The sequence below is a fragment of the Pocillopora damicornis genome, chromosome 9, assembly GCF_964200805.1.
Source record: "Pocillopora damicornis chromosome 9, jaPocDami1.2, whole genome shotgun sequence".
NCBI classification, from domain to species: Eukaryota; Metazoa; Cnidaria; class Anthozoa; order Scleractinia; family Pocilloporidae; genus Pocillopora; species Pocillopora damicornis.
In genome coordinates this window covers 11,158,117-11,183,358 of record NC_142678.1, presented here as the reverse complement: position 1 = coordinate 11,183,358, position 25,242 = coordinate 11,158,117, and the positions used below count along the sequence as shown (strand labels likewise).

Below are 25,242 nucleotides of genomic sequence, written 5' to 3'. Positions count from 1 at the left end.
CTGTGCATAACCATTTGCAGACGAGAATTTCAATGCACCTCTGCCGAGAATCGCATGTAGTTGCTTCTGTCTCTCGTGCAAATGTTTTCTCCGTTATGAGACGCACTTGACTCTGTTGGCACCACTGCTAGTTCCTGGAAAGACCGACTGAGGAATCGAGATGGCTAGCTGTGTTGGAACGTGTTGCTGAACGCTTGTTGTGGTCAAGCCTTGTTGATTTGGGTACTGGTACACTGGGATCATCTAGGTATCTCTTATACTTCCTAATGTGATTGGCTTGTGTTGTTTCTCACCTTCGCCGTGAACATAACTCAAGTGGGTTTCGAGTCTTTCTTTCCTCGAAAACTTTCGGCCACAAATCGTGCATTCTTGTTCGATTCTTGTCCGATTCTTGTCGATTATTTCTACATAGAGTGAATTCACATCATTATTTATGTCATCATCAAAACATGAATCCAAGGTATCCACCATCCAAGAGAGGAGAACCGGTCAGAAGAGACAGAACAATGTTGCGCACTTCTCTTGAGACTGCAATGGGTCAAGCCAGCGGATTCTCTTTGCTAAAAGGTCCACGTGATGATGCCCGTGATCGGAAACAAAGAAAACTCCATTTGGCGCTCATCTTTGAATGTACTTTTCATCGGTTAACCGCTTTTGCTTCAAGTTGTTTCTTTTCTCAACTGTTTTGCTCAATATAACACTTCTAAAGATGGGTTTTATGGTGGTTCAATGGGAAAACGAGAACAGCGTGAGTGTTTTAAATGAAAAGAAAGTCGCTGGCGCCGTGGGATTAAAAGAAGGGACAATCAACAATAGCCCACTTTGGAAAAGAGCGGTAGCCTGGAACCGAAGTCGCCACGCAAGCGCTTATGGGATTGTTTGGGGGGGGCGCTCAAGTCGGCCATCTTGAATTATGCCCAAGCACGTAAGTTGTTGTGTGCCTTTGTGCACCAATAATTTCAGAAACTCCTTCGGATTGATGTTTTATCGAATTCCAAAAGATGAAAGTATTCGCAGAGAATATGTCCGTTTACTAAGAAATGATAATTTGAAGATAGAGTCCGACAGTACACGCGTTTGCTCTGCGCATTGGACTGGAGGTAGTAAGCTCAGCAGAACTCACCTTCCATCGATATTTCCTTGGAGCAAGAAGGAAAAGGAGCGACAGATTTTGTCCAGAACGGAAGCGACTGCAAATACAGCAAGCAAGAAAAGAAAAGTGGACGTGGGATCTTCTACCGAAATTGACGAAGGGACTCTTATTGAAATTGATCACGAGGAGTCCATTCCGGCCTCTTTTTGCGATGCAGCGACACAAACTGAAATGACTGTAGAAATGCTGGATCGAATGGAAGCCGAACTTAAAGAGATGAGAGAGGAAAAGGAAAGGTTGGCAAGGGAGAGAGACGAGTTATCAAGGGAGTTAAAGAGACTTCAGCATGTAACGAAAAATCAGAAATTTGACATTGTAAAATTTAAGGACAGCCCTGAAGATGTCGAATTTTACACAGGCCTTCCCCACTGGGATGCATTTATGCTCCTTTATGACCTGGTCAGTCAGAAGGCTCAGAACCTGAACTATGGCAGTTACGAAAAGAAAGACAGTGGTTCAGAGCAAAAGCTTGGAAGGCCCAGAGCATTGACTTTATTTGAAGAGTTTGTTTTGACTTTAATGAGACTTAGGCTTGGCTTGTTTCAAAAGGATCTTGCACACAGATTTAATGTTTCTGAAACTACTGTTTCTGTTGTGTTTAACACTTGGATTCGGTTTATGAGGATTGAACTGGAGCCTTTAATTTGCCTCCCCAGGAGAGAGGTTCTACATCAGTTCATGCCAAACATTTTCAAGGAACTTTATCCAAGGACAGTTCTAATTATTGATGCTGTTGAAATTCGAGCAGGGAGCCCCTCATCACTTGACATGCAGTCAGTGTGTTATTCCTCGTATAAAGGAACAACAACTATGAAAGGACTAGTTGGTCTTTCGCCCACTGGAGCCCTGGGATTTTTAAGCGAGCTTTACACTGGTAGCATAAGTGACAAGGAGCTTACTAAAATGTCTCATGTGATTGACTACTTGCATCCTGGGGACGATGTCATGGCAGACAAAGGCTTTGACATACAAGATGACTTTGTTCAACCAAAATCGTTTCTTTATTTTCCTCCAAAGTTTTCTGCGGTAAAATGAGACTTAAGGCCATTTTCTTGCCTGTCTTATTCTCAATCTCCTTGACACGGTGCAATAAATTATACATGTCAGTGTTTGTATTCGGGTACTGCTGGTGTGGTGCTCTAACATCCCTTGTTGATGGAGGAGATTTATCCTCACTCTTGCTTAGTTTGCCATGTTGATGTTTTTTAAATTTGGCTTTGGCAATTGGCAGATTGTCAATCTTTCTTTTTCTTGGGACATTCCATGCACATGGCTTTGAAGTGCAAGAAAGTGCAGGGGTTAAGGAAGGATTTACAGGTGCTTTACTTTGTTTGAAGAACTCCTCCAGTGCAAATAGTGTTGAAGTTACATGGTTGCAATGCCCGTCAACTCCAGCTGGGCAACCATCATAAGCTGTTACTACACTGCCATCTTTGTTGAAAACAATGAAGCAATTATACAACACTGTCTTTTTCATTGATGGAAGAACTTGACTTTTAACATAAAACTTTCCGTCAGATTCCCTGCATTTAATGCTAAGGACATGGCCAGATTTAAAAAAATTGTATCCCTTGACAAGAGGTTTTGCTGTGGATAATTGCTTCTTAGCATCACTCTCTTCAATCATGTACCTCCATATTGTACCAAATGATATAGCAGGTAAAATATTCAAATCCTCTGTAAATCCGTCCACTGGAAAGTTTTCTTTGAGTTTTTTAGCGTTAATTTCTTCCACGAGTCTCAGGTCTGCCTTAGCTTTAGCCAAATGGATTCCACCATCAGGGTCCTTTATCTTCGAGCTTAGGCCACCAGCAATATAGTCTTTTACCCTGAAACACAATAGACAAAACACGAACGTATTAACGATGTTCTCAGAAAATTGTCGACTAGCATCGTAATGTAAAGCACAGGGGGCAATAATAAGAGTTCTCGAATAATTTCAAAGCTTTCTTACCTTTGAACAAGCTGCATTTTCTTTCCATTTGTTTTAGCTCCACGGCAAAGAAGCCATCGCTGCAGCTGTTTCACGGTGCATTCTTCTGGTATTTCCCGAGGTAAAATTGCTCCTGGTACATCTTCTTCTCTTAGCTTTACGCTGTCAGATTTGTTTCTTTCGATAACTTCGACCTTATCGCTATTTTGCTCTGTTAAAACCTTGCTGTCACTACTACATTCCGCGCTAAATTCCGCCATGTTTTTGTTTTACTTACGTCCCCCCCAAACAGTCCCATAAGCGCTTGCGCGGCGACTTTGGTTCCAGGCTACCGCTCTTTTCCAAAGTGGGCTAATAAACATATCGACTGGTTCAAACAACGATCGAGTGGCCATTTAAAGCTAGGGTTTTTAGAAGTTTGTGGTGGGTACAAATTGCCATATTCGTTACGTGATCAAAATCTTATCAAAGAATAGAAATAACGGCTTGAATTAAGCTTACCTAACGCTCAGTGCAACTGAAACTCAAATAATTCTGAGAATCGAATTGGTCACTTTCATGCTGTAGTTTCCTAAGCTTACACTTTACAATGAAATAAATCTATGAGTAAGGTTTCAAGATTACTTTAGTCACATTTGGGAACATTCTGACCTTGCTTTGCTTTGGAAAATTCAACTGAAGAGAGAGCAGACTTTCAATCAGTACCTTTGTCAAAATTTTGATAACATTAATTATTGAGGTTTTATTTTTCTTCTATTCTTTGATACACAACAGCCAATTTTTTTTAACTTTGAGCCTTATTACACTGTAGATGGTCTGCTTAAATGATGAAGAAAAAGTAATATGCTGAGTTGTGCTGTTATTCTTTAAAAATGTTCGGTTAAGAAATTTGTTAATGAAACAAGTCAAACACATGCTGGTTCATTGTAAATAAATTATGAAATCTTTATCACATATAGTCTGTGTATTCATGTACTGTTTGAATTATTTATGATCAACAGCTTGGTAAGACAATGGGATCTCATTGGAGGTGTCAGTATGTTCTACAGCTAGTTGGAAAGTTTTGGACCCTCAGTGGATTGATGGGGTCTATAGCTCACCTCTTAATTTTAAGGATTAGGTTACAAAAGGAATTGATAAGATATCCTATCTGATACATTTCATAAATCTGTGGTCTCCAGTGATAAACAGGATCCCTCAAAGGATTTTTCTGAAAGTGGGAAGCCATCTGTAATTTTATGCAGGGTCTAAACTGGGATTGGCAGTATCTCAGATGCAATCCCGCCTGGGATATGATTTCCCAGGTGGGAAACTATCTGAAATTTGAGGCAGGATTCCAAGAGGGATTGGTGGGATTCTAGATTTAATCCCGCCCGGGATGTGCTTTCCCAGGTGGGATGCTATTAGGATTTTAAGGCGGGATCCCAACTTCAATTGGCGGGATCCCATGTGGGATCCCATGCGGGATGTTCCATAATCCCATGTGGGATCCCATGCGGGATGTTCCATAATCCCAGGTGGGATCCCATGCGGGATGTTCCATAATCCCAGGTGGGAACCCATGCGGGATGTTCCATAATCCCACCCGGGATCCCACCTGGGACACACCTGGGATCCCAGGTGGGATTGGCAGGATCCCACCTTATATTTTTACCTGGGCATCACAGCAAAATTATATAATCACGCAATTCCAGACAAAGGAAGTCAAGTTATTGACATGCCTGCTTCAACTTTTGAGGGCTTATGGTACAAAGAATTAAGACTTAGTAAACATTTACAATTAATACAAAATTGAAAATTTGAAGATAGGTGATGAGAATAAAGAAAAATATAAACTTGAGAATAATTAGTTGATCCAATAATAAATTCTTAGAACTAACATTTTAAGAATTGTATAGTTGACAGTAAGGAGAATTACAAATTTGAACTGGGAGTTAAAGGGTTAAATTTTATTTGATCAAAAACATGAATGGCAATAGAGGAAATTAGTTAACACAATTCAAGTTTCCCCTCTTTAAGTATTCTGTGATGTTTTTCTATCACATGGTAAAGTTTACAGTTTCCCTCATTTCACTATCTTCTGCTTTCCTGACAATCTTAGCTATTGTTGCCAACAAATGCGAGGAGCATATACATGAAAATGTGTACAGCTAATAACACTTTAATCCCTGAGAGTGACTAGTATCTAATTTCTCCATTCAATATCACCCCTGAGTCACACATTAAGGTCATGAGAATAAAGGAAATGATATTCAACTGAAGAACCTCTTGATTGTTAAACAAATTCTCCTTGCCACCACATAAGGAAATATATAGAGAACACTTTGGAGAATATGCATTATGATATTGGAGTGTAAAGGGTTGAAGACATCATGTAATCAGTTACGGTATATATATATATATATATATATATAGAGTACTGCCTGAATATATGATTGCATTTAGTACAAATGCCAAGTGAACATCATTCTGTTTCTTCTACTCTTCCACCCTGAAGGTTGCCTTGTGTAACCAAAAAAAAAACCTTTTTAAAGACACCTCTACAATGGTAGGTACACACAACTGACATGTATGAGTGAAGCATGTCTAGAATTAAGGTATGATTGTCAATTTGCCTATTATTACTCGCAAACAGCTTACTTCTATTAGCCTTAAAAACTTCTGTATCCCCACTTTCAAAGAAAAGCATTAATCCCATGAAAATTTAAGCATTAAAGGCATAAGCTACCAGCAACAGGTTTTTCCATTGCAAGTGTTTCATATCATCAGATTCTCATCATGAATAAGAAAAATATCAGTTAGGGGATTATAAGATGATCCAATACTAAATCCTCCAAACTAACATCACAAGAACTGTATAGGAGATAGTAAGGAGAATTACTAATGAGATCTTAGGAGTTAAAGGGTTAAGTCCCACTGTTAACCTAAACAGAATTTCTCCTTACACTATTAGTATGACATAAAGCAGACAAGTAACGAGAATTAAGACAAATATCAATTTGAGAATTATTGGTTGATCCAATTCCAAATTTTAATTTAATTTAACATCACATAAACTGTATGGTAGACAGTAAGGAGGATTACTCATGAAACTTTGGGAGTTAAAGGGTTGAGACACATGGTAATTATGTGTTACAGAAAGACAACAGATAAATATAACAGTATATGCCAGTAAAGTGTTCTCATGTAGAATGAAGTTTCAAACTCATTGAAATTAAGTTGACTTCATAATTCATATTTTAGTTAAAGAAATGTGCAATATCTCTTTACAAGGATGAAAAGGGAATACCATTTAAAAATTTTAAAATATTAAATGCCAAAAACAAAAAGATGGAATTTAAAAACTACTAAAATATAGCATATCTATTCACTGAGGTTTTAATCATTAGCTGTCACACAGAGATATAAAATAGGGTTTCTGAAAAAAACCAGGGCAATAAAATTAAAGATTCAGGAGAAGCATATGATTTTAACTTGTTTACTGATGTTCTCACCTGAATTCCATCTGGAATGAGAACTCTGCAAGACTTCTGTTTTATCTTGAATTCAAATGAATTCAAATATTTTCTGTGATTATTCAAATATAAAATTCAATTATTTGCAGGCAGGTTAAGGAGGAAATTAGGAAGAGGGTGCGTCTTTTTTATCGCAGCTATTGATGGAAGCATTCTAGTTAAAGTTGTTTTCAGCAATCCATTGGACGAGGTAAATTGTTTTAGTGGTGAATGCAAACTAACCTTCCCATGACAGGTCAGCGATATAAATCAATTTATGAGAAATACAACTGTAGTCATTCAATAACACAAGCTCGCAGTTAGAGGACATGGTTTCTCTCCAATACAGCGGAAAAATATCAAAAACTGAGAGCAAAAAGTGACATTTGAAAGTACTATGTGGCATTGAAGAGGCAAACGACTCTTAAAACTTGACAAAAATTTTTTTTTCCACAAACAAACACGAGGTCTTCCTGGATTGAAAGATCAACTTTCTCGACTCACGGGAGCCTGGATGCAGGTTTACCCACCGGGGGCCTGGGTTAAGTAACAAGCTATAAAAAGTACCCGCACAACGTGACATAGAAAGAATTAAAATACGCCAAAGGCGTCTTTCGACTTTTGAATTTCGCTCTGACGAAGGGTTATGGCTCGAAACATCAGCTTTAGAAACTCTTTACGGTGGTCAAATTGCATCATCATTTCAATTGTTAAAACCGAATAGTCTTGTTACCACTCAAAGAAGTTACCCTCTTAATTCGTTTGACCTCTGCTAAGCTTGTAGCATAAACAGACGTTGCGTTAAGACGGTTTAAATTTACTAGTCTGAGGAAAATCATATGTATTCTTGAAAATAAATGTATTATTTGTCACATATTATTCCGTGTGTCGATAGGGCAGCCATCATCTTCATTTACTGCATAAACCCAATAAATTGTTAAGAAATTACATTTTAATGGGCGAGATCAAACTATTTTGAGGGACTGAAAAGTACTTCGTGTTTGTGTTTCCTGGGACAGTTATTACAATTCACTTCGCACAGCCATATTTTTTACGCTCTATTTAATGAACCGTATTATAGTGACAACTTTGATCAAGTTTTGTTGATCCGCAGACAGCAACATCAGCAACAACAGACTCTTACTATTTACCCCAAAACATATTAATACAACGATATATATAAATTTTGTTCTACACTAAATGTGTGAGGGGTACTGGCACCCAAAATAACCACTGCATGGGGTTGACGAAACTGAGTGCCAGTATACATTTAGGTTTATATAAACTATAGGGTCGGTATACTACACATACCACTGACATCACACAAATGTAGACACGACACATACATGTTACATCACACAAAAAAGACAGGATAATCATATCTCCATGTTGTTTCCTTAATAATTGTAAATGAAACTTTTTTTAGTTTCAATTTAAAGGTAGAGAGAGGAGAATTCAGCATATTTTCCTCAAGGATATTCCACATTTTGGGTCCTTGATATCAGTTATTTAAAATTCCATTGTTAGTTTTGACTTTTATGAGATAATAAGTCCGTTTTTTAACTAAGTGTGTTATGACTGTGTACCTGCTAATAAAACCTTTTTGATGTGAGACAGGAAAGCAGAAGGCGGTAGAATATTATGATATCTGTACATGAAAATTGGAGGGTGAAAAGTAACTAGGGAATTAGGGAATCTTATAATTCTAAGATTTCTGTGATTATCAACTTGATGGAGGATGAAATGCTGAAAACGGGATAATACGTACCACCTGTTTTTGTAGAATATAAATTGCAATTGGCTTCAAGTTACTTTCATGTCTACAGCGTTATTGACCTGTAAATTTACCTTTTACATGATGAGCTTTATGGAGGATCAAATGATGATTATATGATAATATGTACTACTTTTTTGTGAAATCTAAATTGGCTTCAAGTTACCTTCTTATCAATAGCGTTATTGACCTTTACTTTTTCGTTTTCTTCAGTTACCTGGCACAACTAACAAGTAACCCACAAAGTGTTAGTCCCATTAAACGCTTTTTAATGCACGCCAGATATCACAACAGGGTTAAACTTCGAGGAAAGTTACTTATATTTTTTTTATTATTTACAGGCCTGCAACTCATTAAAAGATCATTTCAAGCCAAATATGGCGTGCGTAACAGAATACTCCCCAGAACAGCTTAATTACTACAGAATCTGTTACATAACCACTGATGTTTTGGCAGATGGTCTGCGAACAGTCTTTAAACAAGAATGGGACAACCGCTATAAATCAACAAAGGGAGAATGGAAAGATGAGTCCAAAAATGGATTGGACTTTTATAATGGGGAATCCCCACGTAACCAAAAAAGAAATTCCCGGCTTTTGGCCACCATGATTGATGGGAATACAGCTGAATGGGACTGCACAATGCTTTTTTACGCCATCCTCTTCTCCGACTGTATCTACAGTCTGAGCACGACTGTCTACTCAAATGTACAGGATCTCAGAAATTTTCGAAACGAACAGTTTGCGCACATGCCACGAGGTCAACTCACAGACGTGGAATTTCAGGGTGCCATCAGCAAAGTGCAAACTGCTTTTCAAGCTCTCGGTCTTTCTACGTTGCAGATTCAAGGTCTCAGAAATCAGACAAGTTTTCGTACTGACGAATTACGAAATGTGCTCACAAAAATCGACGACCTTGAAATGGAACTGAAAGAGATAGAAGAAAAGCGACGGGTCCTGGAAGATCAGTTACAGAGAGACATTTCTTCTTTTTGTTTTCTCCCTCCAAAACCCTCACATGACCTCGCCAATCGTGACCGTGAAGTTGTTCAAATTACGCAAAAACTTAAAGGGCTGAAGAAAACTAATGAAAGCTGTTTAACTTACTTGTACATATCAGGCAACCCTGGAAGTGGAAAATCTCAGTTGGCTGGTCTTGTGGCTAGGCGATATTTCGATGAAGCCCAAAAAGTTCCCGACATTCCTTCATTTGTTATGACAGTAAATGCTGAAAGCTCACCCGCGCTTCTAGAGTCGTATGTTACTTTTGCTCGACAACTTAAGTGCCCGGAATACGCGATTACAAACACTCTCTACTGCAGGGATTTTAACACGGACGAGAAGATCGCTAACCTAAAAACGTTAATAGCTCCAAAACTGGTGCTCTTTTCCTCTTGGCTTCTAATAATCGACAACGTGACGAGCATGTCTTCTATGCATGCTCATTTTCCCGCAAATGAGTGTTGGGTGCGAGGACAGGTATTAATCACAACGCAGGACACTGCATCCATCCCTTTCACAAGCTCTGTTATTGAACATGTCTCTATAAGCGAGGGCTTGGAGCCTTGTGATGCTTGTTCATTATTAGCCAACCTCTCTGGATTCTCTGACGATAGAATGGAGAATGAAGTTGCCCAAGCTCTTAACTATCAGCCACTTGCCATCGCAAGCGCTGCAACCTATCTAAGGCAGGTGCGACGTAACAAAGCAACTGCAGAGATTGGCTGGAACGATTACCTCGAGAAACTGAGCAAAGGCCAACGGCGTACCACTGAGGCTATTCTTGCTGAGACCAACCCATGCTACCAAAAGTCCATGACCACAGCAATATCGTTAGCCGTTGAAACGATGGCGGCATCTGACAGAATTCTTAGTCATGTTTTCACTTTCCTCTCCCTTTGCGCAATGCAACCCGTGCATCTAGACCTTGCGATCGATTACCTTCTGGCTGCAGATAAAGAAACGGAGACACGTGAGGTGATAAGTTTGAGAATTCAAAGGTGCTCGTTACTGTTACTAGACGAGGAGGAGAGTGGTGTTTATATTCGCACACATTATGCTGTACATGAGGTAATTAATGCCTTAATGAACGAGCTTTCAGAGCAGAAGAGCCTTGAAGCCGTGAGTGGAGCATTAAGGTCATTTAACGAATTTATCAACGACAGTTCACGCATAAATTCTGATGAACATGATTCTATTTCTAGTAGAAAGCAAGTTGTTCCCCATTTGAAATCCTTCATTTTGAAAACTGAAGACTTTTTCTGCACAGAGAAACTACCCAAAATCCTCAAAGAGGAATTGTTTAACATTCAGGGTCTTCCAGGCATGCTTGGAAATCTTGGGCAAGTGGCCCAAAACCATTTGGACTTTTATACAGCGAAGAAGTACTTTCATGTAGCATTGGAAATCACCAAATGTGATAAGCGTTTCAGAGGTGTTGATGCAGCAATCGCCAATTTTCACATGGGTACCATTCACCAAGACTTTGGCGAGTTTCATCGGGCAAAAAAGTGCTTTGAATGTGAATTATCTATTCGACTGAAAAAACAAGGACGCAAGCATGTCGATATTGCAGCCACTTATGGGAACTTAGGTAACATCCACCTTGGCCTAGGAGATCTGGAGAAAGCGAAAAGCTATTATGAACTTGCACTGGTTATTATTCACGATATGGGCGAGCATGAGCATGTTCATGTAGCAACTACTTACAATAATCTAGGAGACGTTCATAGTGAATTGGGTCATCCAAAGCAGGCAAGGATATATTACAATCATGCCCTGAGAATTCGTCTAAAGCAATTTGGTCCTGATCATATTCATGTCGCAGCTACTTATGGCAGCCTAGGAAACGTATCTCGAAAATTGGGAAATCTAGAGCAAGCGAAAGACTATTATGATCGTGCACTGGCCATTCGAACGAGGAAGCTCGGACCTGAACACATTGATGTGGCAACTACATACAATAACTTGGGTATTGTTTATCTCATGTCCAATTCACCAGAGCAAGCTAAAGATTATTTTGATCTTGCACTGGCCATTAATCTGGATAAACTTGGACCTGAGCATGTCCACGTTGCAGCCACTTACAATAACCTAGGTAACGTTCATGCCGAACTTGGTGATCCGGAAAAGGCGAAGGAATATTATGATCTAGCACTCATCATCGGTCAGAACCTAGTCGATGACGAACAGTTGAAAGATGAAGGTCCGAAACGGCCATTGCGTGATCGAGGGACCACTTGTAAAATACTTTAAATGCTTAATTTTGATGGATTTTGTGCTGCACTCATGAGAACATAATGTACTTTATTTTCAACAAAGATGTTTATTCATGTAAAAAACTCGTGAACTGGCCGCATTGGGCTCGGAAGGAAAGCAGTGAAAAGTGAAGGAAAGCTAGTTTTCTATGTAGGCCTTCTACAGCAACATCAATATGCATGCATAGCCTTCGTAGGTTTTACAATTTACTGTTAAATTTGTGGTACCATGTCAAAATCGCGCCGTTTACATTTAACGATAATGTGACAAAGTTTTGGACCTAAAAAAGAGAGCATACCCATATAATAAAATATGGTAACAATATACCATCTTTCTTCTTCTATTCATTGACATACCAATACATAAGCTGAATTATCCAATGTAGAACCAGCCTGAGCCTCGTCCAACAGAAAGTGAACATTTTTGAGCAAAAAGGAAACAAGCTAGTACTAACTTATAAAGTTACGCATCATGGTCAACAACAAAGGCATCGTCATCATAAACTACGCATGACTAAACTTTTCTTTCCTCAAGGCGGTATATGTCGGATCTCTCCGTTTTTTTGGATGTTCCAGGCGTAGTGGTACTTCTCTAACAGCTTGTTCTCCATGTCTTCAGCATCTTTCCGAGGTCTTAACACGAACCCATAACTCATATCCTTCTGTCAAAGCCTCATTCATGAAATCTTCTTTATGCGATCCATTCGTGCAGTATTCGTTAATTCTTCGCCTTAGTGCTCCTTGTTTATCCCTCCAAAAGTTTGCTATTTGACGCATCGGATTTTGAGGATTGCGAACTATTTGTGGCGCACTCTGAATTTCAGTGTGAAACTCCACAACTGCTCCAACCGTTATGACGGGGTTTTTACCTTGAGTCACACGTAATCTTGGCTCCCAATTACAGGCCATTATTTCTATCAAGAGACATCCATTTGTTCTGAGGCTATAAAAACCAGCCAATCGAGATTATTCGCGTGTACACTTCCTCTTTTCTAAGAAACAGGAGAAAGATAGAACAATAATTTGGGGTCAACCTTAAAAAGTTTAAATTGAAACCTTAGACGCGACTGTTAACAGTGATAGTGGTCGTTTATTGGCCGCTTCTTCATGATTTATGTCTTTAAGGTTAGGTATCACCTCGGCTTCTTTCCACTTCTTTGGGAATGTACCGGTAAGAATGGAGCAATCTATGATCTCAGTCAGAGGGCCTAAGATGACGGGTAGGCAGTCCTTGATTAAGCGTGCGCTCAATTTATCAGGACCAGGCGCTTTGTTAAGTGGCAGAGGTATTGCAACTTGGCGTACTTCTTCACTTGTCACGGTCCTGAGATTAAAAAGCTCATCGATGGGAGGGAGGTCGACTCTTATCTCATCGGGGATCGCCAAGTTGTTCTTCTTAGCAAGGCACAAGGAGGCCTCTACGGCATTTCTACCGACAGCTGCAAAAAACTGGTTGAATTAATTTGCTACGTATTTCAGATCTTTTGAATAAATTTGCCTTTCCTTGATTTTGAAATGGAGAGCGCGATTAATTATCTTCCAGTGAGAATTGGGATTTTTCTGATGCAGTGTCACTTCTTCGAAAGTGTGGTTTCTCTCAGCTTCAAGAAGGGTTTTCTTGACCAAGTTGCGTGATTCTTTAAAATTAGCCCAGTCAACGGCGTCCCGTGTTTGATGAAATTGTTTGAGGAGGCCATCTCTAGATTTGATGAGATCCTTGATTTCCTGGTTGACAAAACGACAAGATCTGCTAGGAATCTTAATGGATTTCATGGGAGCATGGATGTCTAGAACGGACGGTAGAGTATCATTACATGTATTGAGCTTGGTGTCCACGTCGCTAGCACCAAAAATTGGTAGAAGGTTATCGGCCTTGTTGGTTAGGTCTACCATAAAGATGTTATGGCTATAGTTTTAATGGCTGCGGAAATTGGGGGGAAGAAGTTTTGGTGGCTTAACTTTGAGTTTCACAAAGACAATTGAGTGGTCGCTAATGGGCCAATGTAAAACCCCAAAACCCCGAACAAGCGTGTTGGCCTAAACTAGGATTACGTCAAGCAACGATTCAGCGTTTTCTGTGATCCTAGTTGGCTTTAAATGAGCTGTATCGAGTTCATTTCGGTGTAAAATTTCTTCAATGCTTTAAATTCAGAGTAGGTTTTCTTGAGATAGTTACAGTTCAAATCGCCTAAAATCAAGATAGGCTTGTTGAGCAGTAAGGCTTGGATGTAGCTGGGTTTAAGGACCTCATCAAAGGAATTGAGGGGAGAGTCGTCTGAGCGATACGTGATGCAGATCACCATCGATTTAAATTTATTTTACTGAGCACAACCATAACTGATGGAAATTTCTCTCGGACATATAGGGGAGCTCTTTCAGTAAAGTGGCTTTAAGTTCTTTCCGAATGTAGGCGCAGGCTCCTCCGCGTCACAACTCCAGGGTTGTGACGGTAGTGTTTAGCTAAGTTTCAGAGATTCTGATGATATCGGTTTCCTTTCTGAAGCAAGAAGCCATAGCGCTGAAAAATGAGCGCTATTTTTGAGCGATCTTATATTTAGCTGGACGATTTCAAGCCCGGTGTAACTAGCATTTGACGCTCCATTTGTCTGACTCAATTCGCTTCACTGAACACAGATTATGCAGATTCAGGCGGTGTGCGCACTCCGACTACGTTGCATTGTGGTAGCTTCATTTTCAATATGGCGGTGAAAGCAGCAAAAATCGGCAGATTTTGACCGACCATTCCGTAAAAGTTAGGCCGTTATTTTTTCCTTTCACCATAGGTAAATGTAATTTGATTTATTCTGAATGTGTAACAGTATTTTTTGTCCGTATTTGTCGCGTATTCTACGGTTCCCCAAGGACAAACGCAATCACTGTTTTTCCAGTAAGTAATTTGATCGGAGACCGGTTTTCGAGAAGGTCATATTTGATGTACGTCGTAGTTTGGAGCCTTTCAAAGATTTGGATGGCCGCTTTGATCCTTCTTCAACAGCCGGATGAGATTGTGTTACCAAAGGTAATATTTTCATTTGTGCGCGCTATTTTTTTCGTTTGCAGGTATACTGTCTCTTCCGCATAAAATAACTTCAAAGATACGTTTCTCAAAACCTCATTCTCGGTATTCTTGATTCTTTAAGCATATTTGAAACTCTGTACATTTTTATTAAACTTTGAGCGTGACGAATTTGGTCTTGGGAGGTGTAAGTCTTCTCCTTTCGTGAATCCTGTATTTACGCCTTTAAGTGTATGACATGAAAAGTAGTTCGTGTATTAGAGGGTCGCTGTCTCTTTGTGTTATAATGCGTTTGTACGTCAAGGGTCGATTCCCCGTTAAATAACTCGCGAATTTGATATTATTCACACAGCCATCGGCTTTGGGTGTAACTGCTGCTAAATGAATAGATTCTTGGGCAAGGCCGCAGTTTTGATTCTTTCTGAATCTCTTCAGTTGCTTCCTAATAACAAATTTGTTACTCGACCGCGACAGGATGTAAATGACTCGCTTTTTAGTTTTACGACCATAATGCAACGCAATCGGAGTGCGCACACATCGCCTGATGCAGATTCCCTCCTGTAGCACTCGTCTTTGGAAAAGTAATATTTCGGTTTCCTGACTGGGTGGCGATTACGAACAGCGTGAACAGATCGAACTCTTCGGGTTCTCAATATATCCATATTCTTTATCTTGCGAAAGATGTCGTCTAAGATAGCACGTCTTAACCTCGAGTGTATCAATTCAGATCTTAAATAATTAATTGGATTGCAGATTCTGCGAGCCATTACTCGTGTGGCTTCCAGCAGAGTTTTCTGTCCTTTCCGGATCCGGATTCTTTGAATATCAATGTGTATCGTGAGATCTGTGCAAAGTAGACAGCTTGGTAGAGCCAGAACGGTCATTCCATGCTTACTGTGCTTTGTTACCGCTTTAGAAAATCTGAAGACTAAACTCACCTGGACACGCTTTAGGGCCGTCCTGGAGTCGCGTGCGGAATTTGGCGGGAAATTCGGTGTTGATTGAAGTGCATTGAAGATGTTATGTTCCCCATTACTGCTTTTCAGAATGTAAAGATCCTTAGTATTTCGTCCGTTGCTTTTGCTGGTCTAAAGGACTGGCAATAGATGGTGGATAATGACTAAACTACAAAGCGATATTAAAAAGCGTGCTGCCATATTGGCGCAAACATCACAAATAAAGCTTGCTTCTTTCTCAGTCTGTGTCAAACGGAACTGATATGAGACGATAACACGATCTCTTCCTCAGCATTCCCTTAAATACTTAGCAGAAATCGTCTCTTTTTAGATCAGACGGTGTATTCTCTAAATTATTTCATTGTCATCATGCAATTATGAGCAGACGAGACGTCGAACGAAGTTTATAATCGCTTCAAGGTTTACCGGCTAGATATTGCTGAAATGACTTCCGGTTTTCTAAGAAATATACAATTTTTTTTTACTATAATCGTTTTTGATATCTCAGAAAGAAAATATTAGTTCTTCTTTCACGTATTCTTCATCGATGCAGTAACAAAACGTAAATCAGCAACACAATGATATCAAGTGGCCGGAGCATTAGTAGACTGAATACATATGATACTACTAGTAAATGAATATAAATACATTTACTCATATAATAACTACTGAATCATCAAACAGTTTTAATAAAAATCCCCTCGCAAGTGCTGCAATCTATCTAAGGCAGGTGCAACAGAACAAAGAAACTGCAAAGTTTGGCTGGAACGATTATGTCGAGGAACTGAACAAAGGCCAACGGCGTACCACTGAGGCTATTTTTGCTGAAACTAACCCATGCTACCAAAAGTCCACGACCACAGCAATATCGTTAGCCGTTGAAACGATGGCGGCATCCGACAAAATTCTTAGTAATGTTTTTATTTTCCTCTCCCTATGCGCAATGCAACTCGTGTATCTGGACCTTCAAAAGACAAAGAAATGGAGACACGTGAGGTGATAAGTTTGAGAATTAAAAGGTGGTCGTTACTGTTGTTAGACGAGGAGGAGATTGGTGTTTATGTTCGCACACATTATGCTGCACATGAAGTCATTAATATCTTAGTGAACTAGCTTCCAGAGCAGAACAGTGAATTATCTATTCGACTGAAAGAACAAGGACGCAAGCATGTCGATATCGCAGCCACTTATGGGAACTTGGATAACATTCACCTTGGCCTAAGAGATCTAGAGAAAGCGAAAAGCTATTTTGATCGTGCACTGGTTGTTATACACGATATGAGTGAGCATGCACACGTTCATGTTGCAACTGCTTACAATAATTTAGGAGACGTTCATCGTGAATTGGGTCATCCAAAGCAGGCAAGGATATTTTACAATCATGCCCTGAGAATTCGTCTAAGACAACTCGGTCCTGATCATATTCATATCGCAGCTACTTATGGCAGCCTAAGAAACGTATCTCGACATTTGGGAAATCTAGAGCAAGCGAAAGTGTATTATCATCGTGCACTGGCCACTTGAACGAGGAAGCTGAGCATATTGATGTTGCAACTACATGCAGTAACTTGGGTATTGTTCATCTCTCTCCCTGGAGCAAGTTAAAGATTATTTTGATCTTGCACTGGCCATTAATCTGGATAAACTTGGACCTGGGTATGTCCACGTTGCGGCTACTTACAATAACCTAGGTAACGTTCATGCCGAACTTGGTGATACGGAAAAGGCGAAGGAATATTATGATCTGGCACTCATCATCGGTCAGAACTTGGTCGATGAATAACAATTGAAAGATGAAGGTCCTAAACGGCTATTGCGTGATCGTAAGATCACATGTAAATTACTTGAAATGCTTAATTTTGACTTACGGGATGGATTTTGTGCTGCACTCTTGAGAACATATTGTACTTTATTTCAAACATAGATTTTTTATTTATAAAAAACTCGTAAACTGGCCGTTTTTATGCTCGGAAGGAAAGCAGCGAATTTTAAATACGATCTGGTTTTCTATGTAGGCCTTCTACAGCAACATTAATATGCATGCATAGCCTTCGTAGGTTTTACAATTACGCCGAACGTTTGCCATTTGACTCATCGAATTTTGAGGATCACGAACTATTTGTGGCGCACTCTGAATTTCAGTGTGAAATTCCACAACTGCTCCAACCGTTATGTCGGGGTTTCAGTTTACCTTGTATCACACGTCATCTTGGCACCCAATTACAGGCCATTATTTCTATCAAGAGACATTCATTTGTTTTGAGACTATAAAAACTAGCCAATCGAGATCATTCGTGTTTACACTTCCGCTTTTCTAAGAAACAGGAGAAAGATAGAATAATAATTTGGAGTCAACCTTAAAGTTTTCTTCCTTCTCACTCTCTGTCAAACGGAACTGATATGACACGATCTCTATTAGCATACCCTTAAAATCTCAGCAAAAAATCGTCTCTTTTTAGGTTAGACGGTATATTTTCTAAATGATTTCGTTGTCATCATACGAATATGAGCAAAGGAGAAGTCGAACAAAGTTTGTAATCGCTTCAAGGTTTACCGGCCAGATATTGTTGAGATGACTTCCAGTTTTCTAACAAATATACATTTTTTTTTAAATAATCGTTTTTGATTTCTCAGAAAGAGCATTCACGTGAAACAATGGTTTTTCTTTCACGTATTCTTCATCGATGCGGAAACAAATCATAAAATCAACCACACAATGATATCAAGTGGCCGAAGCATTAATAGACCGAATACGTGCGATACCTAATAGATGTGGTATGAATGCATTTACTCCTGTCAATAACTGCTAAATCATCAAATAGTTTTAAATAAAGGTTCGGATAAAGGCTCAAACCCATTAGGTGGTCACATTTAATGTCGATGCGTTCGACAACATATCGTATAAATAGGAAGAGGTTACGTCTTTTTTATTGCAGCTATTAATGGTAGCATTGTACTTGAAGTTGTTTTCAACGCTTTACTGGACGAGGTAAATTGTTTCAATAATGAAATAAAAATGAAAATGAGCCCCTCGCAGAAGAAGCCAGCAATGTAAATCAATTTCATGAGAAGTACAACTGTAGTCATTCAAGAACACAAGATGTAGTTTCTCTTCAATACAGCGAAAAAAATATCAAAACCTGAAACCGAAATTAACAAGTGTAGGTACTATATATGGCATTGAAGGGGCGAACGACAATTAAAACATAACAAACAATTTTATTCTCAAACGAACTCGAGGTCTTGCTCGATTAAATGATTAACTTTACTCGAGTCACGGGAGCCTGGATGCAGGTTTGCCCACCGGAGGCCTGGGTAAGTAACAAGTTAAGGGAGGTACATGTACCTTCAACTTTTGCATTTTGCTCTGACGAAGGGCTATTACTCGAGACGTCAGCAACCTTACGGTGGCCTATTTACATTATTATATCAATTCGAGTTATCTCATTACAACCCAAACGAGGCAGCACCACTTTTGACTTCCTCTTAGCTTGCAGCATAAGCAGGTGTTCCGTTAAAAGACAGCTTAAATTAACTAGTATGGGGAAAGGCATTTGCAGGTTATGTCGATGATCAGCTGGTAATTTGATGGTAGAATAAACTTTAAGCTGTCTTCTTTTGTGTTTAGTAACCCCATGTGACAAATCCTTTGCAAAGAAAACAAATTCAAACGAGCGACCGTTGAAATGAGTTTACAAGATTTTGATAGTTCCTGGAGATGGTGTTTAAGAAAGGCAAGGCTACTGCCTGAAAGGGTTCCTAAGTGGTTTTGAAAGTAATCTGGACAGTTAACGTGAAGAAGATGCAATTATTGAGGTAGGCAAACTGGAAACCTTGTTTGCAATTAGCACGTGTTCGCGATATTGCCGATATAGACTGAAATGCACTAAATGAATGCTGTTTGCATCGCCTTGTTTTGTTTTGAAATCTAGCCAATTCCATGGTGGTAGGTTTTATGCCACGTGAAGATTTTAAGGTTGCAAAGCCCAATGCAACACTTCTCTACATACTGCCCATCCATCTCCCACTGCTATGATGATTGGAATGCGATCCTGTAAGATTCTCGTAGAACAAGTTTTGAAAAAGTTTCAGATTCCATGGATCTTTGTACGGCTTTTAGGACAGATCTCCGCATAAATCATGCAAAAACCTTGCTCTCTACCTCAACATAGCGAAGATGAGTTATTTTCCAATGCATACTCGGTGTTTCCAGATTCTGTGGCTTTTCTTCGGTACATTCCACTACTATGGTTTTTCCTCTTTGGAGGTAGTTTAGCTCTAAAAGGCCTACTGAGTGCTCTTTAAAATGATTGTATTTGTCTCTGCTGTAATATTTATGGAAATATCAAAATAATGCGTCATTTGCACAAAGGTTTTTCTTTCTGGCACGCATGAAGAACAAACTTTCATTGCGAATTGCGCCATAAGTTTGACGATCGTCTAAACTGACTAAATTCATATTTAATTTGAGATAATGTTCAAAAACCGCTTTCCAAGGCGCCTATCATACTGCTATGTTTTCGTTTGAATACGCATATTATTACTTTTGACGTGTTTTCGCCGATCATTCATACTTAAACGCCCAAAAACGTCGATGAAAATAGAGACTTTCGAAAACGGTCTCAAATCTATAGTTTTTTTCAAACGTATAGTTTTTAAAATGCTCTGTTTTAGTGCCGTGCACAAGTGAAAACAGATGTTTTGAAAACAGCAACAAAAAATAACTAGATGTAATTGGTTCCAGTTCTAAACGGAGCATTTATCCAAGATGGCAGAAAATCTTCTGATATTTTATTTGCTGATTTGGAGCTTTGTTCAATGTCTTCAGTTAAACATAGCCTTGTACGATGTGCAAGCCAACTTAGGACGAAAGTTAGGGAACATAAAAAGATTGGTTTTATTTTCAATTCCAGATCCCACTTGCTTTATCGCTTTAAGCTGTCTTAGTGTGGACAAGTAAAAACACCACGGAAAGGCTGGTGTGGACAGAAATTTTTTACTTCGTTTTCGCCGACATGAAACGGAAACTTTTGAATTATTGAACGGGAAAACTGGTTGTACGCAATGAAGGTTCCCAAAGGGGTTAACAGTAAGCCCTAAAAAAGGCACACAAAAAATAGTCCTTAGGAGTAAAAAATGTTAGCCGTAAAACTTTTTTCTGTGAACCATAACTTAAAGAAATGAAAACGTTAGCTGTAAAAACCATCACCCCATTTAGACCTTCACAGTGTAACTATGTATTTCCATAGAAGCTTTATTTCTCTTAGGTATTTATATTTTAAGCAAAGAAATGCGAAGCTAACTCTTGAGTTTACTTTGATAAATCTCATTCGGTTTAAATTCGTTCGCACCCTGACCATACTAGATGCGAAAGGCAATTAACATTTTCCCCCTTTGCTTGCGCGTGTCTTTCCATCTACATTTGCCTCACATTTTCACCCAAATTACGCCTGTAAATTACACCGCAAATTATGCCTGTAGGCTTTCTATCGCTCAGGTCGTAGCAAAAGTTTGGTGCAGAGTCGTGAAACTAGTTTTAGATTTTGAAAAGATTTCTACGAATCGTAACCAATGTTGTTCAATCCTACATAGTCTTTGGAGGGTTTCTTAAAGACATATGCCAGAAGAAATTTATCTTTTGTTTATTGAAGGAAATTAAAATATCACCATCTATCTCAGCGTACAATGTGTATGTACACTTGTTAATAAAAATTGCGGAAATTTCGTGCAAATGCGAGGATACTGATTACTTTACAGACCAAACAACTAATTACATACAGGATATTAGCACATTCCTGTCACTTATTAAAGTACTATTTTGCTTCTTTTTCGTCCAGATGTTTTGCAAACTAACTGAAACTTATACTTAATTTTATGTTTCTTTTCTGGTAATAATCTGATTTTGTTGTTCCATTTGTGAGTTAATTAGTTGACACGATATTTTAGACCCAAAAGATGGTCGCTCTAACGAAGGGCTAACGCTCAAAACTTCAGCTTAAGAAACACTATATGGTGGCCAATCTACATTATCAACTTAATTGATCAAACTAAATTATCTTGAAAGTTTTCAGAGTGTTTTTTTTTTTTTTATTGATGCATTTGACAATTTTCTCAGTTTATCGCAAAGGAGCTATTCATCTTGAATGCAGCGAAAAGGTTCAACTAATATCCGAAGCAATTTCCGCGTTGATTAAGATAGTGTATATATAATTGACAATTGCTGAACTTGACAGTTGGCGTTTCCATCGGGCAAGCTGTTGGAAGTGGATTTTTGAAAACTGGACGAAGCCGTTTCGACAGGACAGTTTACAGAGAAAAATATTGTCTACGGCGTTATTCAGAGTAGGCCAAGTCGAGGTATGCAAATACCCGCTTTTACTTCACGGGAGATTATAATTCTTGCTGAACTTTTTACGTTGGCTATGAGATGCTCAAACTCTTTTTCACTCCTTATGTCTCACTCGTAGATTTTTGTGGCGCATCCAGGAGTCATCAAGTACACGTATGGCAGCCATGGGTGCGACTCAAACCATTGCAGCAACTTATGGCGTCATTGGTGCAGCGTCCATCGCAGGCAACGCTACATTTTGTTTCCTGTTGTATAACAAACCTTTCCTGTTGAAAAAACCTCACAACATTCTACTGCTGACTTTAGCAACAGCTGACTTGTTAACAGGTACAAATAGAATGATTTGTTCGAAGTTGCTCTGTGCTTAAAGGTGACAGTCTTTTGAACCAGGAATGAAATTCTTACTTCCGAAAAACGTGGCAAAAGGTAAAAAAAAACAAGACTGTGGGAAAACGAGGGGTACAAATCAGCTGAACTAATTTAACTGAGAAGTTATCTTTTCAAAAGGCGACGTCACTCGTTTCAGTGATCAGAGTACATTTACATGAACTTTATTCGAGATATGTTAAGAATAACATCTACGGCAAATGGCAAAAATTGAAATTCTGGTTGTTTTATTTCAGCTCTTTGCGCTCTAACTAAAATCATTCAAATTTTCTGTGAACGAGAGATTTTTTTGGCTCTTAATTTTTTGGCTCACAATATCATTATAATAGCAAGCAGACAAGTGTGGATCATGAAGAAAATATCAATTCGGGGATCTGAGCTCATCCCATACCAAATTATTCAAACTAACATCAAAAGAATTGTATCTTAGACAAAAGAATATTATGAGATCTTGGGAGCGAAAGTGTTAATGGAGCCGTATGAACTAATTAACGTATAATTAATAAAGTAAAAGCTAGAAAATTAGGCCTAACATTTCATCCTCTTTGGAATTAGCTACCGAGAACTACATGCAGACTCACCTATATCCTCAAAGCCCCTCAGCGAAAATAAATGACTGCTGCATTCGTGTGGGAAACTCTAAGCATCCCTAATGGCTGATACATTATTCTTTTCTTGTTATCACAAATCAATAGACTGTCTTGTTAGAGCGTGGATTAAATGCATCTTCTGATCACGTATCGAGGTATAATAATAAATCTAGGGAAATTCCTTTATAATTATTGTTCGCTTTTCTTTAACTTGCAGGGGCCACTATTTTTGCGACACCACTGTTTCGTATTATCCGCATTCCACATCTCACCGGGCCGGCGGGCTATTTCTTCTGCTACTTTTTCGGAAATAGTTTCCTGGTGTTTTACTTCGGCAAAGTTTCAATTTTAATCGTCTTGCTTATATCCCTGGAACGATGGTGTTCGGTTATAAAACCGTTCAAATACAAGGTCCTTTTTTCTCGGAAAAGACTTTTACTTTATATCTTGTGTATCATAGTTTCAAGTGTTTTAATGCACGCTTTCAATATCTTTCGCGTTAAGTTTGAGAACAATACATGTGAAACTGTTAAGTTGGGGAAGAAGAGACAACGAGCACTCGTTTTAACCAACGTAACAGTAATGTTTGTCCTTCCCACACTTATAACTTGGGCTTCGTTCATCCATATAATGTATCGAATCAAGAATACCCCGTCGGTATCTGGTATAACACAGCATCCGCGCCACCAACAAAAACTGCTGCTGCGCATGTGTGTTATCACAGCCGCTGTTTTAACAGGCTCCTGGTTTCCTAGTCAAATCTGTTTCGTTTTGATAAACTTTGGCATTACCCAAGTCACGGATGTTGGGGTAAAAATTTCATTAGTGCTGTCTATGTTCAATTCCACTGTAAATCCGTGGATTTATTTCCTCAGTAACAAAGAATACAGGAAATACTCTTTATCACTAAGTTTCATCTGTAAACCGACTGCAACTGTGTCTCCTGAAAGAACTGTGTTAGAAGTTGAGAGTCATTTAGACCAAGCAAATCCTCTGAAGATCGTACAACCCTAAAATGAAAGTATTTAGCTCTAGTTACATTCCACGTAAATTAAAACAAATATACACAACACTGTAACCGCTTCCAATTATGTTCAAATAGCCTGATTTGGTTTTTGCTCTTCCTCGAATTACCAAAGGGAACATGAATTGAAATTTGCATGAATGAAAATAGTGGAACAAGGGTTTAAGCTCGAGACACGAACTTTCACAAGTAAGAGATAACCATACATTACTCAATAATGCGAACTGCTAAGACTCTCAGAAAATTCAGTTTGAACCAAAATAACTTCAAAAGTAGCCGTAAATGTGCAATCCAAGGGCATCATCAAAAATGGTGATACTACTGCTGGAGTAACATCGTGTTTTCCAATTCGCTAAGATATGTGTAATTAAGAAGAAATTTCAGCAAATCGTAACGGCACATTTCAGTTAAATCAAATTCTTATTGTATTATATATATTAGCGTTACATTGTATTAAATAATCTATGTACAAATAAATTGATTACAAAATCATGCAAAACGTAAAGGCAGAAAAAAGCAAACACGAAAAACAATAATAAAGAAAATGTATCTATATTTATTCTGAATGCAATAGTCTTAACCCACAGATTTCAGAGTTCTGCTGCCTTTAGAAGGGGAAAAAGCAAAACTATAAATTTATGACTCGGCTAATGACGCAAGCCAGAAACAGAGCGTTTAAAATGTCTCCAACCAGAGGTGCAGAAAAAGCAGCAAAACAAAAAGCGATCGTGGCCACTCTCCATGGTCCATTGTGTAATCTTTTTTTACCTCAAATAATGGACTGATACAAAAACTATGATGGGTCTAAAAAGTCTGTTCTTTTACAAAGGTATACATGCATTTTGTGTGTCAGCTTGTATGTCACGGAATGGTCAAGTCAATCATGAAGGCCAGTAAGCACGAGAGAACAATTCTCTCTTAGGTAGATTGCAAAATGATTATCAATTGTTCGCCGAAGTGGAGGTGAATAGTCTTTACACCACTTTCACCGACATTGAGGTGAATAATTGTTTTAGTATATACCACACAGATACCAAAACTTCATTTCTTTTCTGTCATTACACCAAAAAATGGTAGAAAATTGAACTCTTGACGCAGAATGTTGTCTCTGGCTGCTTGAAGGTGACCAGTTCTTACTATTCACTTCCGAACTAGCCAATCAGCGGCCGCGAAAAGCAATTTTCACTAGTTGGTTATTTCAAATTCTGAAACGAAAATAACAGGCATATCCCGAGAACGCAGCACAGTATTAGTTGGAATGCCGAATATACTTGAAGCCTAACATACTGCGTTCTGTGTGAGGAACATGT

At 38.8% G+C, this 25,242-nt stretch overlaps 3 protein-coding genes and 1 pseudogene across 3 annotated transcripts in view; 3 read left to right on the top strand and 1 right to left on the bottom strand.

The window, feature by feature from the left end:
- The window catches only part of LOC113664129 (uncharacterized), a 16,792-nt gene extending 4,857 nt beyond the window's left edge, over nucleotides 1-11,935 (top strand). The window contains exon 2 of the mRNA XM_027179729.2: nucleotides 8,696-11,935. Coding sequence (XP_027035530.2) covers nucleotides 8,732-11,608 — 2,877 coding nt within the window. The 5' untranslated portion in view covers nucleotides 8,696-8,731 and the 3' untranslated portion in view covers nucleotides 11,609-11,935. The remainder of the gene's footprint in view (nucleotides 1-8,695) is intronic.
- Nucleotides 903-2,259, top strand: LOC149040092 (uncharacterized). The gene has a single exon (XM_089181788.1). It carries the CDS (start codon nucleotides 914-916, stop codon nucleotides 2,186-2,188), a length of 1,275 nt encoding a protein of 424 aa, XP_089037914.1. The 5' UTR covers nucleotides 903-913; the 3' UTR covers nucleotides 2,189-2,259.
- Nucleotides 11,936-12,007: 72 nt separating the features above from the next.
- On the bottom strand, nucleotides 12,008-12,630 carry LOC149040091 (uncharacterized; annotated as a pseudogene).
- Nucleotides 12,631-21,813: 9,183 nt separating this feature from the next.
- Nucleotides 21,814-23,979, top strand: LOC149040090 (neuromedin-U receptor 2-like). Its single transcript, XM_089181796.1, has 3 exons — nucleotides 21,814-21,939; nucleotides 22,050-22,258; nucleotides 23,126-23,979. Exons 2-3 carry the CDS (start codon nucleotides 22,087-22,089, stop codon nucleotides 23,920-23,922), a joined length of 969 nt encoding a protein of 322 aa, XP_089037922.1. The 5' UTR covers nucleotides 21,814-21,939; nucleotides 22,050-22,086; the 3' UTR covers nucleotides 23,923-23,979.
- Nucleotides 23,980-25,242: the final 1,263 nt, after the last annotated feature.

Excerpts from the sequence above, each read along its gene's own strand:
- LOC149040092 (XM_089181788.1), top strand. The coding sequence starts at position 914 with ATGCCCAAGCACGTAAGTTGTTGTGTGCCTTTGTGCACCAATAATTTC.
- LOC149040090 (XM_089181796.1), top strand. The coding sequence starts at position 22,087 with ATGGCAGCCATGGGTGCGACTCAAACCATTGCAGCAACTTATGGCGTC. Across the intron at positions 22,259-23,125 it reads AACAGCTGACTTGTTAACAG|GGGCCACTATTTTTGCGACA; the intron begins GTACAAATAGAA and ends TTTAACTTGCAG.